The sequence below is a fragment of the Macadamia integrifolia genome, chromosome 10, assembly GCF_013358625.1.
Source record: "Macadamia integrifolia cultivar HAES 741 chromosome 10, SCU_Mint_v3, whole genome shotgun sequence".
NCBI classification, from domain to species: domain Eukaryota; kingdom Viridiplantae; phylum Streptophyta; class Magnoliopsida; order Proteales; family Proteaceae; genus Macadamia; species Macadamia integrifolia.
Window position 1 is genome coordinate 24,419,332 of NC_056566.1, and position 17,048 is coordinate 24,436,379.

General features: G+C 38.7%; 1 protein-coding gene across 1 annotated transcript; it reads right to left on the reverse strand.

Moving 5' to 3' along the window:
• Positions 1 to 3,898: 3,898 nt before the first annotated feature.
• Positions 3,899 to 14,007, reverse strand: LOC122091822 (probable E3 ubiquitin-protein ligase LUL4). Its single transcript, XM_042661982.1, has 3 exons — positions 13,342 to 14,007; positions 5,349 to 5,862; positions 3,899 to 4,264 (listed from the first exon to the last, which is right to left on the reverse strand). The coding sequence occupies exons 1-3, from the start codon at positions 13,875 to 13,877 to the stop codon at positions 4,151 to 4,153; spliced, it is 1,164 nt and encodes a 387-aa protein (XP_042517916.1). The 5' UTR covers positions 13,878 to 14,007; the 3' UTR covers positions 3,899 to 4,150.
• Between the last annotated feature and the right edge of the window lie 3,041 nt (positions 14,008 to 17,048).

Below are 17,048 nucleotides of genomic sequence, written 5' to 3' on the forward strand. Positions count from 1 at the left end.
AAAGTGGGAATGCGAGAATTGGGATTGGGGTTTGAAGGTGGGGCCCCCGGGGAAAGTGCAGTACGATCCTTCAAACTATGGACCGTCCGATTCAGAGTCAAAATGACACTGGCCCAAGTGCCGAACACCCCCCAAACTCTTCAGTGCATGGTTTGAGGAATCGGATTAGATCTGTTCCATCAGATCGGAATCTGCCTTCATCAATACTATATTGATAGATCGGTAAGGATGAAGGGTAAAATAATCCAAAATTAATTTTTTAATTGAAAGCAAGGGTATTTCTATCCAATCTTGATCGATATCAGATGAGTTTTATTGGCATTGACCAATCCCATTCCCCATACCAATTTCTCAAACCTCGCTTGATTGTGAGTCTTCAGTCCACGCCTAAGTTAGCACAACTCTTGATCATGGTTTGAGGAATCGATTAGGTTAAAATCGTTTAGATTGGATCAGTTTTGGCTTTCACCAATCCCAAGATACCGTATTGATTGATCGATACAAGCAATGGGTAAAATAATAAAAAAAAAATGGTTTAAAATATAAAATCAAGGGTATTTTTGTTCAATCCAAAGTGATTAGGATTAATATCAACCTTGACCAATCCCATTCTCGATACCAAGTTCTCAAACCATGCTTCTGATTCCCTTGTCCCTTTCCATAATGGCCCAACCACACCGAGTCTTGAGTGTGAGTGTGAGTGTGAGAATAACAGTTATGCTCTTGTGCCTTTCCTCAACGGCCCAACCACCTCAACTGAGAGTCTTCGAGCCTGAATCTTAAGTGTGAGTTGAGTGAGAGCTCAGCACCTGATGAATTGAGTAGTCAGTAGGTACTAGGGAGGGAGGGAGGTGAGGTCCCAACCATGATTGTTTTGCTTTTAAACTGATAACATCTTTGCCAAAAGGCCCAGATCAAACACATTTTTTGTAGTTCTATCTCTTGGACGCCCCCACCTTGATCCAAAGTTTCTAACGGTAAAAAATTGAGAGAGAGATAGAGTAGAACTTCAAAAGATCACAACCCCACCAAATCCACTCTAAGACCACAGGCAGTCTCTCTGTCTCTCTCCCCTCTTACAGTTAGACTGCTTGTTTGGTACACCAAAAAACACAAAGAAGAAAGGCACGAGGCACTCTCATCTTCATACTTTAACACACAGTCGTTTAAGCAAAGGTAAAGGATGGGAAAACTGGAAAGGACGAGTTTTAATTTGAAAGCAAGTGGGCCAGTGGGGGTAGGGTGTGACCAAAATTCAAATAATGGGTGGGGTACTTTGCACTTTTGGGAATAATGTAACTATTGGGGGTGTCATAATGGTCAAAAGAGCCCCCAAAATGGACGACCCGTGACAATTCCAGAGAGGGACTTAAAGGTGGCTTTGCTTAGTAATTAACAGGTTTTTGTTACTACTACTAGTCCTACTATTCCCTACACTCCCTTAACGAAAGGGACTCCTCATTTGATTGAAGAGGCATATCCCCACTCTGAGGCTCTGAGTTCTTTCAGTGTTCCATGTGCTTACCTGCAGCAGGGTAAGGATGGTGCATATCCCCAATTCATGTGTTAGAAAGAAACGTTTTGAACCTGGCCTGTTCCAATGTGTGAACATAATGGTTAAACTGCAGAGCTCCACACATGCTGTGAAGAAGTATTAATAAGCAGCAGCTAATCAAGGATTCAGGGAAGTTGGAAGTCTCTGTATGATTATAGAATATAAGAAAAGGGCGAGGGTTCTATGAGGAAGCAGCATAGGAGAGCCCACCAATGACTGGCGATTGAAACAGTTCCGTAAATAAAAAGTAGCAAGGTCATCCCAAGAGAGAGAGAGACTTGAGTCTGGATCACCTACCTGTACATGGAGGTTACACGTATTTTTTGCATCCATAAATGATTCTACCTACATTAATGTCATCACCTTACCATACATGTAGCATACACCAATATGTATGTCTAGGTTATAGGTTCTAGCACTCCCCGTCGGCTAAGAGATACTTTTCCTCACAAGGGAATGAAGCATGTCATCTCCACTTTCACTTCAGCTTCATCACTTTTTTTTTTGCTGACGAGGGATATCTAGGCCACTAATCACTTCAGCTTCATCACTTAATTTCTTATTCTCCGTTCAGGAAATTCTACAAATTGCAACTCAATATGCTTGTCCTAACAAACACTTCGAGTCCATGACCCACTTTGAGAGAACAAGTCCTCATCATTGGTGCCAATATGTTACTGCTGCGCAATGACAAGCATGGGCATCAGTGTTTCCTGCCACACAAGGGGACTACTGCTCCTATCAACTCAGGATACATGCTTATCTACCTATGAAGATATGGTATTCATTCATTTCCTGTTCACCATGATTATACCATTCTTCAGCAAGTAAACCTCAGGCTACCTTATCCATACTACTCACCCCTACAGCTAGCTTGTGCTCCCAACAGGTCTCCCCACTGAATTCTGACCTTCTATCTTTAGTTTATGAGAATTATGATTGCTTCGTGGCAGCAGAGTTTGGGGCGATGTGGGTATTCTGTCAATCCTCCTAGTTGCTCTTATCACCGCTTGGGCATACACAGCTTATGCAATTAAATGAAGAACAGCGAGTTAAGGTCATCAGAGAGGATGAACTGCAGGCTCATGTAAGAGGAAATCAGCCTGCCTTCTTTGATCACTGAACCATGACAATATTAACTCCTCCAACTGATATCAAATAATAATATGCTTAAATATCTGCACTTCCCCAAAAAAGAAAATCTACACCTCCCCTGACCAAATCTCAGCCCAAATGCTGAAGATTTATGGGCCACAGCCACCCAGGTCCTACTACCCCAGATCATTATGAGAACTCATACTATCTCACCAATTTTGTGGTCCACATAAAATACAATTAGGAGAATCAGGAAGCTCTTAATACTAGTTAAATTTTCCATAAAAAAAAGTTTCAGAAACGAGAAATCCTATGCAAGCTTTAGAATAATGATTCATAATGATCCACCATAAGAAAACAAATGAATTTCCCATCTGGCTATCATGATGTTTCTCTTCCTAATTCCCACACTTCCCACATGGCTTCCACATCTTCTAATTGATTGCACCTTATACATTCTTATTTTCTATTTCTAGTTGACTTTAAACTAATAAATTTTTAAAAGATCAAAAAGGGAGGAAAAAGGAAAAACAAGAAGATGTCACCATGAAAAGGGTTATAGCCACCAAGCATTATGGTATAGGTTTTGGCAAGCCCATAAGCCCAAACCTAAACCCAAAACCGCAATCCTGCAACACAGGCACATCCATGTTCCCCTAATGTCTGAACACGGTTTCTACAAAGGAACAGTAGTCCTCAATTAGTTACTGTGGCCTCATTGAATGCACAACAGAGCACAGAACGTAATTGATGACATACTTCACAAGAAAAACCCCAAAAATAAAAGACATACTTCACATCAGGTCAGCAACCATCACAGAAATGACAGCTAGGAATAAAGTTCCACTGAACCCGTTTCTCCCCTCACACAATACCCCCAGGTCCCCCCTAACCCTGCTTCGGCAATTCCTACCCCTTTACTTTTTAGAGCTAACTTGTACAGCAAATATGCCCTTTCTCCTCCATAGAAATGTCAACAATAACGGATATGTATGATATACCCTTGTCGATTGACCACTTTAGTTATCTATTTCTTGCTTTGGACTCCCAAAATACTTTTCAGAAAAGAAAAAGGACAAGGGCCTTAATATATTAGCACCACCGCAAACCTCTCCCACCTTTTGAGATGATAGAGCTGAGCCAAATGAGCGGCTGCCACTCAAATTTGCAGAGACGGAGACGCACACATTATAAATCTACCTGGGAGCTGCTTAAAAGCAGGACAGCAAGAAACTATGTATTTTAGAAAGAAAAGGAAAAGGAAAACCAGCAAGCCATGATGCTTTATTTTTGAATTGTATGTACAGCCATATTTACAATCCACAATAGACTGAAACACTAGACATGATTATAATTGAGGGTGAGATAAGAATACCAAAGAAGGATCAATCTAGGTTGCATAAATTGTACACATGAATGAAAAACACAGATTAAGGTAAAATATAGTTATAAGAAAACCTTATACCGCACAAGTTGTGGAAATATCAAGAAGCGGATCTTTCATCGATCACCACCATTGACTTTAATCTCCAAGAGCTCCTCAATGGGCTGACGGCATATCGGACACTTGTTAGATTGATGCCTCAATGCATTTGCACATTCCCTGCACATACACTGAACAGGAAGCACCATTGTCAACGTCAGCACAAAGCAAATCAAGTAAATTAGCAGCAACCTACTGTCAACACACAGAAGTTTGCTAGTGACTCCAGTAGGCTGTCAAAAAAACATGTACAAATTTTTTCCTTACAAAAAAAAATAACCTAGTTGTTTTCCAAGAACTTGGAATAGGACCGGGTGTTCCTACAGAGACATCAAAGAATCTCCCCGACGGCACCTAAATCTGCCACATGACAAATCAAATGGTGGAAAGGTAAATCCCAAGGTCTCTTGCTCACATCTGTAATTTCAGGCCAATCCAAGTTTGACACAATGAATTGAAAATTCTGGAAAACCGAGAGGGTACACAGGACTACAGTGGAGGGGGTGTGCATCGAGGGTATGGCACCAGATGGGAGAGTAATTGCTCGAGTTTGAGACAGAAATCTGACATGAGGCCTATTCAGACAATTCCCTAGATGTGCTCGTCAAGGAGATTCTTTCCTAAATAGAAGTGGGAGAATTTTTCAAAATGAAAGCAAACTTCAAGAAATTTTAAGTCTCAAAACCCTGATACTATTGAGATTTTTCATAATTCTATTTTCTGTAGTTCATAATGGAAAATCACAAGTTTTTTAACTTTCATATACGACATGGCTTTCTTTATCCTGTCACTTATTATTTCCTAGGTCGAGATAATAAATTTAATCTCCCTTGAAGTTGGCTAGCACAAAAGTCAATGACCAAATGGTCCTATATCATATATCTCCAATATTGTAGCTCAATTGGAGAAATGACCAGCAAAACATAACCAATTTGTATCAGATACATTGAGTTGCATTTGGGTGAACCAATCATCCAATCTACTGGCTCTTCTGTGGACATCGCGCAGATGTCCAGAAGACCACAAAATATTGAATGGCTAGGGTTAGTCCAATTGGGTCATCTTTCATAATAATAAGAACTCCAGGGAATGATCTAGAAAGTTAATTTATCACATCCCTCTGTCCATGAGCCACATGCATCGGGATGCATATGTTACCTGATGGTTATCTTAAATCTTCCAAATGATAGAACAGATATGCTCGACAGCTCTTACCATATGTCGACAAGGTAAGACAGCAGTATCCTTAGGTTCTGTCATGCAAATTACACACTCCTTCCCTTGGTCATCGTCACCAACACCAGCTTCAACTGGGTCGCCAATTCCATAAATTTCACGAAGCTCATAGCGAACTCTGTCAACCCACAATATCTGCTTCACAACTCTCACTTGGAATGAGTCTCCATTATTCTTTTCTAAGATGGCTTGAGTAATCTGTGCATGAGAGGATGTGGTTGGTGGCAGAGATTGACCAAGCTGATGGTCTGCAGGTCGAGGTGGTTGGTATGCTTCAGCTAAGATAACAAGTGGGAAAACATCTTCACCTGGTGATGGCTTAGACAGATCATCCAACTCAAAGAAGCCTAGGTCGATGCCAGTCCCTGGAGACTGACTGAATTTCTGGCCCAAACCTTTCTGAAAGGAAATTCTAACTGGCATATAGGCCTCAGGATACAGTGGACTGAAGTTGCAGTCAGCCCCTTCTTTCGCAAAGTAGAAGATAGTGATACTGTAATCAACAAGGAAAAATAAAGTCATAATATATGGCCTGATATGCGTGTGTGCATGATCGAAAATAAATTCACAATTATATGGCCTGATGTGTGCGCGCGCGCGCGCGTGTGTGTGTGTGTGTGTGAGAGAGAGAGAGAGAGAGAGAGAGAGAGTTGCATAATTTTCTTGAGAATTAATCACAATTTGTGTGGAATAGAGATCACTCAAATCAGGTAACAAATCAAGTCCGATAAAAGGTCAGTCTTGGTTCACATTCTTAAAATGGAAAGCCATCTTATTCCAAGAATCAAAATGTGTATTCCATCAATTAGGAGAAAAGAAGTATCCATACACAGAATGATAAACTATACTTATAACATTAAAAGCTCAAGTACGTGACCATAACGGATCAACACCTAGCTAAGTCACAGGTGTAAGTTGGTTCGTGGAAAGCTTTTCCCAATAAATTAGTACAATAAACACAATCTATTCTCTTATAAACTCCAACTTACTTGGATTATAGAGTTAGCCACAGAAACAAATTTGACACAAGAACCAACGACTCCACCTTATTTTAAGTAGAGGCCCTTCTCCCTATACATCTTCCCCTCAGAATCTCCCTTCCCAATTCTCTTCCCACCTAGAATTTACAATCCCTAGGGGCTTTTATTTATCACGTACCAATCAAAAGCAGATATCAAAATCTGTTTACAAATATCCCTTTCAAAAACTAGATTGTTGACGTATTGGAGGTCTCTGGTAATGCCAGTGGCAGCACTATCTGAAGGTCCTAAAAAATTTATATTACAAGACTTTAAACCCACCAAAGCTCTCTTTAGTATAGCTCGGGGATTTGAAATAAAAAAATACGAAGGATTTTAGCTATTATCAATGAAGACAATACAAGATATTTTCTAAGAATCGACTGGGTTACTAACAGGCAACCCCTTATTGCTTGAGCAAATGTCATACTATCCCAGGCTCTTAAATTTATGTTTATCTGTTAGGTAAGCATAACTTGATGCGTTTGGTATGATTTATGACTCTTATTTCTCATTAAAGTAAATCAATATATCAATAAATCCTTAAACAGGTAGAGAGGTATTTATGATTTATTGGGATAAAGCGATTATTGTTGTTTATGCGCTAAATCATTAATGAACACATGTTGTAATGGCTCAAAACCAAGGGTAAAGGACTAAAGTCGCTTATTTAAAAAAAAAAAAAAAAAAAATCCTTCTCATCTTTGCAACCCTATTTGTTCATCCAACGAGATAGAATCCTACCAGCTGAAAAACTCCAGGAGACCCACAGGTACTCTCTCTCATCTGGAATTTTCTTGGATGAATATCTCCTCTTTTTTTATGAGATATATTTCCTGCATTGATTATCTCTCTTTGGTTGATTATCTCTCTCCCTTCTTCTCTGATTACTTCTCACCCAAATCTTTCATTCTGGTTTCAGGGAAAGGATTGTGCAGGTTTGTTTCAGAGATTAGGGAAAGTATCATCAAGATAGAATACTCAATGTTATACAGTATATTATGCACTAGGCATGCCAAACTTATATTCATTATATAATTTATTATGTCCAATAGTACCCAAACGGTTATTGTATATAGCCCACAATCTATAAGTATAATTGATTATTCATAAACAGATAATAAAAATAAACATAAACTATGCCAAAGAGAGCCTAATTTAAATAATAGTGGGAGAAAGAGCTTCAGACATCCTAGTCGAGTGTTTCAAATGAGGAAATGTTCTACATGCATCCCCCCCCCTTCCAACTCCAAACCCAAAAGCACCCTAGCGGCTGTATTGTGGTGGTTTGTCCAGTTAAAACAAGTCTTAAGTAAGGCACGTGAGGCATCAACATGAACAGAAGTTACCAACTCAATGAGCTCTAAACCATTCACTTAAAATAATAAAAGAAAAAATAATACAATGAAGCTTTCTTTGCAAGGGAAACAAAATTTTAATATTCCTCAAATTAATTATTGGAAAGCTACCATAAATTTAAAAGGTGTACCCAGTGCACGACTGACTGCAGGGTCTGGGGAGGGTCATTGATGCAGATAAGTCACTTAATGAGCTTATTTTATTGCAAATAAGCCTTGGGTTGGGTTATATATGTGTTGGGCCTTTGATCCTATGAGTTTTCTTTGTAATGAGCCTAAAATATGGGTAGAAAGTAGGAAAACAGGATTTAATTCATTAGTTTAGTTAGAGTCCTGTTTGGAGTCTATTTCCTTTGTTATTTCAGTTTCCTAATCAGTTTATGTTTCCCAGTTAGTTAATGATTGGGTTAGGCCTTTCATTTTTAGTGTTTGAGTCAATTTTGAGCCTTCTATATAAGTTTGTAAGGGACTACAACATTGAACACGAATTTATTAATGAAAAAAAAAAAAAGATGTCTTATATTGTTGTGCCATGAGATGCAGTTGGTTGAGATGCCTAGACCTGAGAGGTGAGATGCCCATTCACTAGTTCTTCTTCCCACTTCTCAACCCTCCATTGAATTCTCTTTCTTTTCTTATTTTCCTTTTATTTGTTTGCTGTGAGAGAGTGTTTGAGAGCTAGAACCAAGCCTATTAGAGGACATTTTCTTTATTCAGCCAGAATTTCAAATCCTGCCTGGGATTAGGATCACTTGTGATTCTAGTTCTACATTATTTCGTATCAGAGCCTAGCCATACCAAAGATGGAGCCACGTGAATTTCGTGAGAAATCTTCTTCACACATGTTCCTTGAATGGATGTGTGAATTAGAAGTGTACTTTGACAACTACAACTTGATAGAGACGCAACGGCTTCAGTACGTTTGCTCCCAAATGAGTGATTGTGTTCGAATACAATGGAGAGTCCATGAAAGGCAATTTCAAGCTCAAGGGCGTGAGCCTAGAACTTATGACGATATGCAATACGAGTTGGCGGGTACGTACCTATCTAAACATGAACGAAGTATGTACTTCCTTCCACTAGAGTTCCCTCAAATTACACCCCAAAAGCCACCCACAGGTGACAAGAGCATGAAGGAATTGTTTGACCACGTGGCCATTATGTTGCAACAAATTGCAAGGAGCAACAAGAGAAGACACCTTCGACCAATGAACCAGAATCAGAAGTTGAGGTTAGTGTTTAGGAAATTCCAGCAATTCCTATCGTCAAGGAAGAGCTAGTCATTGACGTTCCCATCAACGAGACTCATGCGGAGAATTCGAAAGCAATAAGGTTGCCACAATGGACAATAAGGTTAAGAGTCTTAAGACTGAAGAACTTTGACACTACAACTGTGATGACTGTGAACAGCCAAGAGGAAGATCCCAAGGAACTTGAGATTGAGATTGTGGAGATCAAGAACACAGTGATTGAAGGCGTTCATGTGGATGATCACATGGATACATTTGAGGTTGTTGAAGCTGAGCATGTGGAGTTCGTCATCCCATTAAAGTATCTTGAAGATTGAGCTCCTCCCTTCCTTAGACTACATCCTTATTATCAAAAAGCTACCTAAATTTTTCTACGGCTTGAAGAGGGACGTGCACCATGCTATAATCACCCTCACACTACAAAATTCGAGGACGAATTTTTTCTAAAAGAGGGCGAATTGATGCAGATAAGTCACTTAATGAGCTTATTTTATTGCAAATAAGCCTTGGGTTGGGTTATGTATATGTTGGGCCTTTGATCCCATGGGTTTTCTTTGTAATGGGTCTAAAATATGGGTATAAAGTAGGAAAACAAAATTTAATTCATTAGTTTAGTTAAAGTACTGTTCCGAGTCTATTTCCTTTGTTATTTCAGCTTCCTAGTCAGTATAGGTTTCCCAGTTAGTTAAGGATTGGGTTAGGCCTTTCATTTTTTAGTGTCTGAGTCATTTTGAATCTTCTATGTAAGTTTGTAAAGGGCTACAACATTGAACACGAATTTATCAATGAAAAAAAAAATGGCTTATGCTGTTATGCTGTGAGATGCAGTTGGGTGAGATACTCATTCACTAGTTCTTCTTCCCCCTTCTCAACCCTCCATCGAATTCTCTTTCTTTTATTATTTTTCCTTTTATTTGTTTTCTATGAGAGTGTTTGAGAGCTAGAACCAAGCCTATTGGAGGACATCTTCTCTATTCAGCCAGAATTTCAGATCTTGCCTGGGATTAGGATCACTTATGATTCTAGTTCTACATTAGTCATAATGTATGTAGCCTTAACCCCCGCTTCGCGGGGAGACTGCTTCCCGACTCGAACCTGCAATCACTAGGTCACAATGGAGCAACCTTACCGCTAAGCCGAGGTCTAGGGATGGCTACCCTAATTTTTTTTTTGGATTAATTGTTATTCAAAAGGAAACCTCTTTATGAACTTCAAGCTGATAAGCCACCAAGTGAGATACCTCACCTGTAATGACCTAAGTTTTAAATACATCACGACAAATCCTGATTCTCTCTAAGTCGCATTGAACAAGGAAAAGGATAAGTTTAAAAGCTAACCTTAAAAAAAAAAGAAAAAAAAAAAAAAAAAAAAAAAAAAAAAGAAAGAAAGAAAGAAAAGGAAAATAGCATAGAGTGATCAAGAAACTATGTTACATAGGTCTAGGAAAGAGGATTGATTGCGTGTGGAAATCCATTAGTCTCCCAATAAACTTAGATTAGAATATGGTGTATTTGTTGAAAAATGACTGTGAGACTCAAGTAAAATGTGTGAAGAACAAAAGGGGGAGTAGGTGTTAATGTGTCCAAAGAAGAGGATGAATTTTCTTCTTTTCTTCACAGAGTTTGTCAAAGTATTGACTTGTGGTGCATTTTGGATGAGTATCCCATCCTTGTATCTGTGTGATGCCATGACGACATGAGTACTACAATGGGTTACATGAGGCATCCGGGTCAATGTCTAGAGTAGAGCGTATGGGTGCATAGATGGCATTAACAAATAGAGGACTTAATTGGTCGAGTTGTTCCTCCAAAAATGAGAAATTGAGGCACCAATCAATAACCACCAGTGTCATATGGCAATGTAGCTTAACAGAAATGGACAAGGAAAGTAATATGGGTACCCCACACCTCCTAAGTGATAACTAAGGCAGTGGAAGTGCCTCCTCTATGAGTTTAGGGTTGCACCGAACAACAACCACACCACCACAACCTCAGCCTTATTCCAACTAAATGGGGTCGGCTACATAGATCATTATCCTCCAATCAACTTTGTTCAAGGTCATATTCGATACAAGGCCTAAGTCATGCATGTCTTTCCTCACCACTTCTCCCAGAGTCATTTTAGGTTTGCCTTGGCTCTTTTAGCTCCTTCAATCTGAATCAAATCACTCCTCCGTACTAGAGAATCTAAAGACCTCTGTTGAGCATGACTACGCCACCTCAAACGACTTTCTCGTAGCTTATCATTATCGGAGTTACTCCCAAATCAACTCTAAATTGATTATCCGTACTTTATCCTTCCTAGTTTTGCCACATCCATCTCAACATCCTCATTTCAGCTACATTGAGTTTATCTATATAATGTTTCTTAATTACACAAACATTTGCATTTTGCACCATGCATCATATCCGGTTGTATGACTATCCTATAAAAATTTCTTTTAAATTTTAAAGGAATGCGTCGATCACACAACACTCCTAACACACCTCTCCACTTTGTCCATCATATTTTAATTCTATGTGAAACATCAACCTTTATATCAGATTCTTTCTTATGCTTGATCCTAGATACCTAAAAGAATCACTTGGCAGAATCTCCCTCTCATCAATATTCACCACCTCATTTCCTGCCCTAGTGTAACTAAAGTTAAGCACCATAGACTCCGTTTTTATTCTACTTATCTTGAAACCTTTTGATTCCAAAGATTAATTTCCATAACTCCAACATGACGTTAATCCCTGCCTTTGTCTCATCCATCAAAACAATATCATAAGAAAAAAACCAAAAATCATACACCTAGGAACCTAATCTTGAATGTCTCTGGTTAAATCATCAATGATAAGCACAAAGAAAAAAGGGCTTAAAGCTAATCCTTAATGTAACATAATTAAATTGAAAATTCACTACATTGACCCCAGAGTTCTTACACTAGTCACCACACCATTATACATATCTTTAATATGTCCAAATATTTAGTTGAAACATTTCTCTTCTCTAGTAGTTTCCAGATTAACTCTCTGGGGACTATGTCATAAGCTTTTGTCGGTCAATAAAGACCATATAAAGATACCTCTTGCAATCTATAAATATTTCCATGAGTCTCCTGGCATAATTTTTTGTCTTTTCAATAACTCTCTCTATTAGGTTTGCCGACCCTAATACCAGGCCACTTGGATTAAGCTCAACCATATCCCAGCCTAACTTTGTCTCTTTTTTTCCCCTAAAATTCGGTCAGGTTGCGCTTTTTGCAATGTATCTAAAAATGTGTGTAAGATCCTAGCCCAGATATAGGGCTAAAAAACCCAGCCCATCATTGCAGAAGTCAGTTGGGTCAGATTGGGTCAACTCCTACCTCTCTCCACAAAATATCAACATAATTATTGTAACCAAACTCGTCCAGAACTTCTTTGGTGGGTTGACCATTGTTCAGCCCCCTTACGCATGACACATCAATTCAGAATGCAAAGATTCTGGTTTTTGAGAAAGATGGTGATCAGAACAATGAGAAATAAAAATAAAACATAAGCAGAAATTTCAAAGTCTTAATAGGAAATTAAGAAACTCTGAACATCACAACAACGAGAACAAGGTATCTTCTTCCAGATAAACAATAATACCTGCCCAGTAGCTGGTATTGTGTTAGAACCTAACCAAGATGCTGAAAACACAAAAACCTATGGAAACCTGTGAACTACTGTAGGTCTGAAACTTAACCACAGTCACTGTTTACAGCAACCCAGAGATGACAAACAAATTCAAAGTCCTTCTTGCCTGGTGGTGGCCAACTCTGGCCGAGTTTTTTTTTTTAGAGATACTGCGGTCAAGTTTTCTTCCTGCATTTTTCCCTTTCTATGTCTATTTGCGGACAGGTATGGTTGTGATACTAAGGTTTAGAACTAAACAAATACTCCAAAAGCCCTAGGATTTCAGCACCTTCCCCTTGTTATAAAGTGTATATTAAACAGTATATTCCGCAACATTACTAGGTCAAATATCATTTGCAACCATCATATTTCTCACAATTCAGCACCTTCCCACCTTCTCCTTTACACTTAATTCATTTCAGCTACTACTAATTTATCATTTTGCATACTTTTTTTTGGGGGATCGCCGGGGGCGGGGGGAGTGGGAGTTTCAAGTTTCAAGTTCATCGTAAGAAGGATAATTCTCAAAAAAAATTCAATCAACAATTCTTAAAACTCTAAAAGTCTATATTCACGGTGAATTGGAAGAATCACATAAAACAACACGATCAGTCATGGCCATGATACAAATCCATCCGCAACAAAGAAATAAGCATCACAACAAACACCAAACAATACGACAATCCATGAAAGCATCATACCTGCCATCGACCATAGCATCGAAAGTAAAGGAAACTAAATGGCAGTCCGGGCTCGTCTCATCGACTTTAAGCTTGATCGTCTCCTTTTTGACATTGACATCATTCTTGACCTTTTTAGCATTCTGATGATCAACATAAGGAGGCGGATTCTGCGGATGTTGCGAAGGAAACCAGGGATTTCTCATAACAGGCCCCTCATAACCATGATTAGGGTAGTAATTGGAACTACCCTGACCCATAATGGGTCCAGCGTATCCACAGGTGTTATACCCACCCGTATACTGGTAGTAGGATGAATAAGGAGGGGGATTAGGTGGAGGTTGATATGGTGCGTTTGCCGCGAAGAAATAGTTTGGTGGCGGTGGAGGCGGCGGAGGTGGTGGTGGCGGTGGTTGAAGCGGAGGATGAAGATAGGTTGAAGAAGGATGAGGAACAGAAAGCTCAGAAGTAGCAGGCGAAGAATAGATGAGTTGTGAATGAGATGGATTGTGAAAGAAATCGTTGTTCCTTCTTCTACTGCTGAACGAGATGCCCATGTTTTGGATTTTGCCGATCGATTCAATGGCGAGGAAGGAAACAACTGACAGTGACAAGAGACTTTTCGCAGAGGAATGGCGTAGTGAATATTAAAGAAAGGAAAACACGGAGAGAGAGAGAGAGAGAGAAAGGATGCGGTGCGGTCGGGCCGTCGACTGGTGCGAACTTCGGACTTTGGAGATGAGTTTCCATCATAGTTGCCACTTGTCAGCGTATAGACTCATGACTTAGAAATTTTTTTTTTTTTAATTGAAGATCAACTTTTCAAATTTTTTTGGTAGAAGATCAACTATTCAAATGAGGGGCCTTCCTTTTGTGTTTTTTCTTGGTTTCTTCTAATTTTTTTTGTCAAATTTCTATGAAACATCTAAAATAGAAAAAAGTTATACATTGTACATGTAGTTAAGACGTATATTTTATATGCATCTCATAAGCTCTCCCTCTCTAGGGTGTGCAAGACTAAGGGTGTCATCCTGAGCCTATACTGGTGGGCCCAATCGAGTCCGACATGTTTATGATTTGATTTGAACTAGCTCGATTAATAAATGTGTCAAGCTAAACGGGTGTTCACAATGCAATAGCTAGCCCATCGGGTGTCCAACCGAACCAACATGTTTATATGCCCTGCTTGAACCTACTCGTTGCAACCCAATCCCTTTAATACTACATAAAATTCCTATTTTACCATTACTAGTAAGAAATAAATTAAGCTTTTTTATCCTTTGTTTTTTAATAGGATTTGATTTAATTAAGTTTTTTTTGTAAGTTGTAAATGTCATAATCTCTTATTTTTTTTTGTAAGAGCAACCATAATCTTATATCATTTTTCTTTTTTATTAAAGATTTGCCTTACATATTAATGAGCATTCAATCAATTTAAGAAAATAATTTTAGGGTAGGCATGTTTAGAGCTTGTTTAGACTTAAATAGGTTCGTAGCCCAGTTAAGACCCGTTTAAGGAAGCTCGATTAAACCCCGACACCGACCAAACCGATTATAAACCGTAACATGCCCCCAAAACTAGGCTCATTTACTTAAACGGGCATTCACGGTGCAAGGCTTCCAAGTGGTCAAGCCCAATTAAAGTTAATCTTGATCGGCCTGGGCCGACAGGTTGACACCCCTATACAAAACCCAGATTTTGAGTCCAATGTATATCTAGCGATTGGGGTCACCCCCTCTAGCACACACCCCAACACTAGGCCTGCATCCCAGTGGGCCACCTTGCCGGTGGCTGGTGGATGTGGTTGAGCTCTCCTCCTCTCTCTCCCTCTTCTAAGACACTCTTTCCTCATTTTCTCAACTCTTATTTGACGAATTGTCTGGGGTGATCTCTTGCCCTAATAATATATAAAATTGTTAGATTATTTAAATAGGAATTTTCTTATGAACCATTGAAAGACAATGTATGCTATCAAAAAATATAAAAAGATAGACAATGTTGAATTTTTATAATGTGATAAAAGATATAATCATTTTACCAAAAAATAAATATATAAAAGATGTAATCACATAATAGGGAATATGTTCACTAAATCTTGGCCCCGACAAAACTAATTAAGTACACAAGAGTCTATGAGAAATTCTTTCTCTGTTTAGATATTCAGGTTTTTTTTTTTTTTGACTAAACTTAACTTCCATCTCAAAACAACTGATGATGATGTAATTAAATTTCTAAAACACTTAGTTTTTTGGGTTCTCACTAAGAACCTCTTTTCCTTAACACCCCCCACCCCTTAATATAATAATGTACATTCAATCTTGCGTTCTTTAATGGTATTTTTCTCATTTCATCACAAAAAAAGAAAAATTACAAATGTCTTTGAACATAGCATAGGACAGAAGAAAGGAAAAGTTTCTCCTAAAACATTTTAAATATTTTTCTACATAGAATTACAATTTACATGAAAAATGATCTATTTTAAAAGGTCACCTTGCCGTTTTGGAATTTGAGGGTAGCAATTCAACCATTAAATATTTGAAAACTGATTTGGTTTGACCATTTGTTAAATTTCAAACTCAAAATTCAATTATAGAACAGGGTTGCACGTTAGCTCAACCAATAAGGGAACTAGTATACAAAGGGCATGAGAATCATTTTATACGAGAGAGAGAGAGAGAGAGAGAGAGAGAGAGAGAGAGAGAGAGAGAGAGAGAGAGAGAATGACACAGGCTAGACATCCTCCAGCTTTTTTCCCTTCTCTTGAATTAGATACTCCGTCAATGTTATTACATTATTAACATGGTATGTATGTGCATCCTCTTCTTGTCTAGTCATACTCTATATAGTCCTGATTTGTTCAGTGCCGATGTGTGCCACTTGTTAAACACATTGGGATCCTCTCTATTGGCTAACAAGTTCAGTGAGAGTCCCAACTGTTGGATGGACCCTTGGGTGTGTGCCAGGTTTCATCTAACGGCTGGAACCCTCATTGGCCTTGCCAATCGCCTAGAGAGGAGTTGGATCCCTTGCCAAACTCCTTTCAAGTTGAAATTTGACATTTCAGTAGCGGTCATTGGGAATTTATATTCACAAAAGTTGGAACCGTGCAAACTCTCCTGGTAATATATATTGGTAAATACTTGAACAACCTAGAAAATTGTTCAAATTGAATACCAATACACATCTACAATTTTTTACCAAAAAAATCAATTTACTCATCTTACAAGTTGAGGAGGAGGAGGCTTGGAGGGGATCTTTATGTTATAGTAGTTTGTGATATAACTGACATACATGGATTTAGGGGATAGTATGATACCGATTCAGATCAGATCGGTATGTATCAATCGATTTTAGCCTTGCTTTTTTAAAAAGTATAATTTTTTTTTACTGTTTTACCCCTGAAATGATATGAATAACTGATCCAGATTGATCAGGGATCGGGGATCAATGTCAGCCAATATCAATACGATATGACTGATACAATACTGATACTTGAAACCATGCTTACATAACATAGACACAATTGCCTTTCATTGAGACCACAGTTCAAGGAATCAGAATCGGATTGACAAAATCGATTCATTTGGATCATAATTGGCCATCCCCAATCCCAATCCTAATTTAGATCACCCCTCCTTGGATCGGTCAATCTACTTCAATTGGTACACGCAAGAAATAGGCCCATTTAGCAGCTTTTTGTTCAAGTTCTCGTGGAATCAAATTCTCA

What these genes read in the sequence shown, in the direction of transcription:
- LOC122091822 (XM_042661982.1), bottom strand. Translation starts at nt 13,877, where the DNA reads ATGGGCATCTCGTTCAGCAGTAGAAGAAGGAACAACGATTTCTTTCAC. An exon ending in GATGCTATGGTCGATGGCAG is followed by an intron (nt 5,863 to 13,341) that starts GTATGATGCTTT and finishes TGTTGATTACAG; the next exon opens with TATCACTATCTTCTACTTTG. An exon ending in TCTTACCTTGTCGACATATG is followed by an intron (nt 4,265 to 5,348) that starts GTAAGAGCTGTC and finishes CTTCCTGTTCAG; the next exon opens with TGTATGTGCAGGGAATGTGC.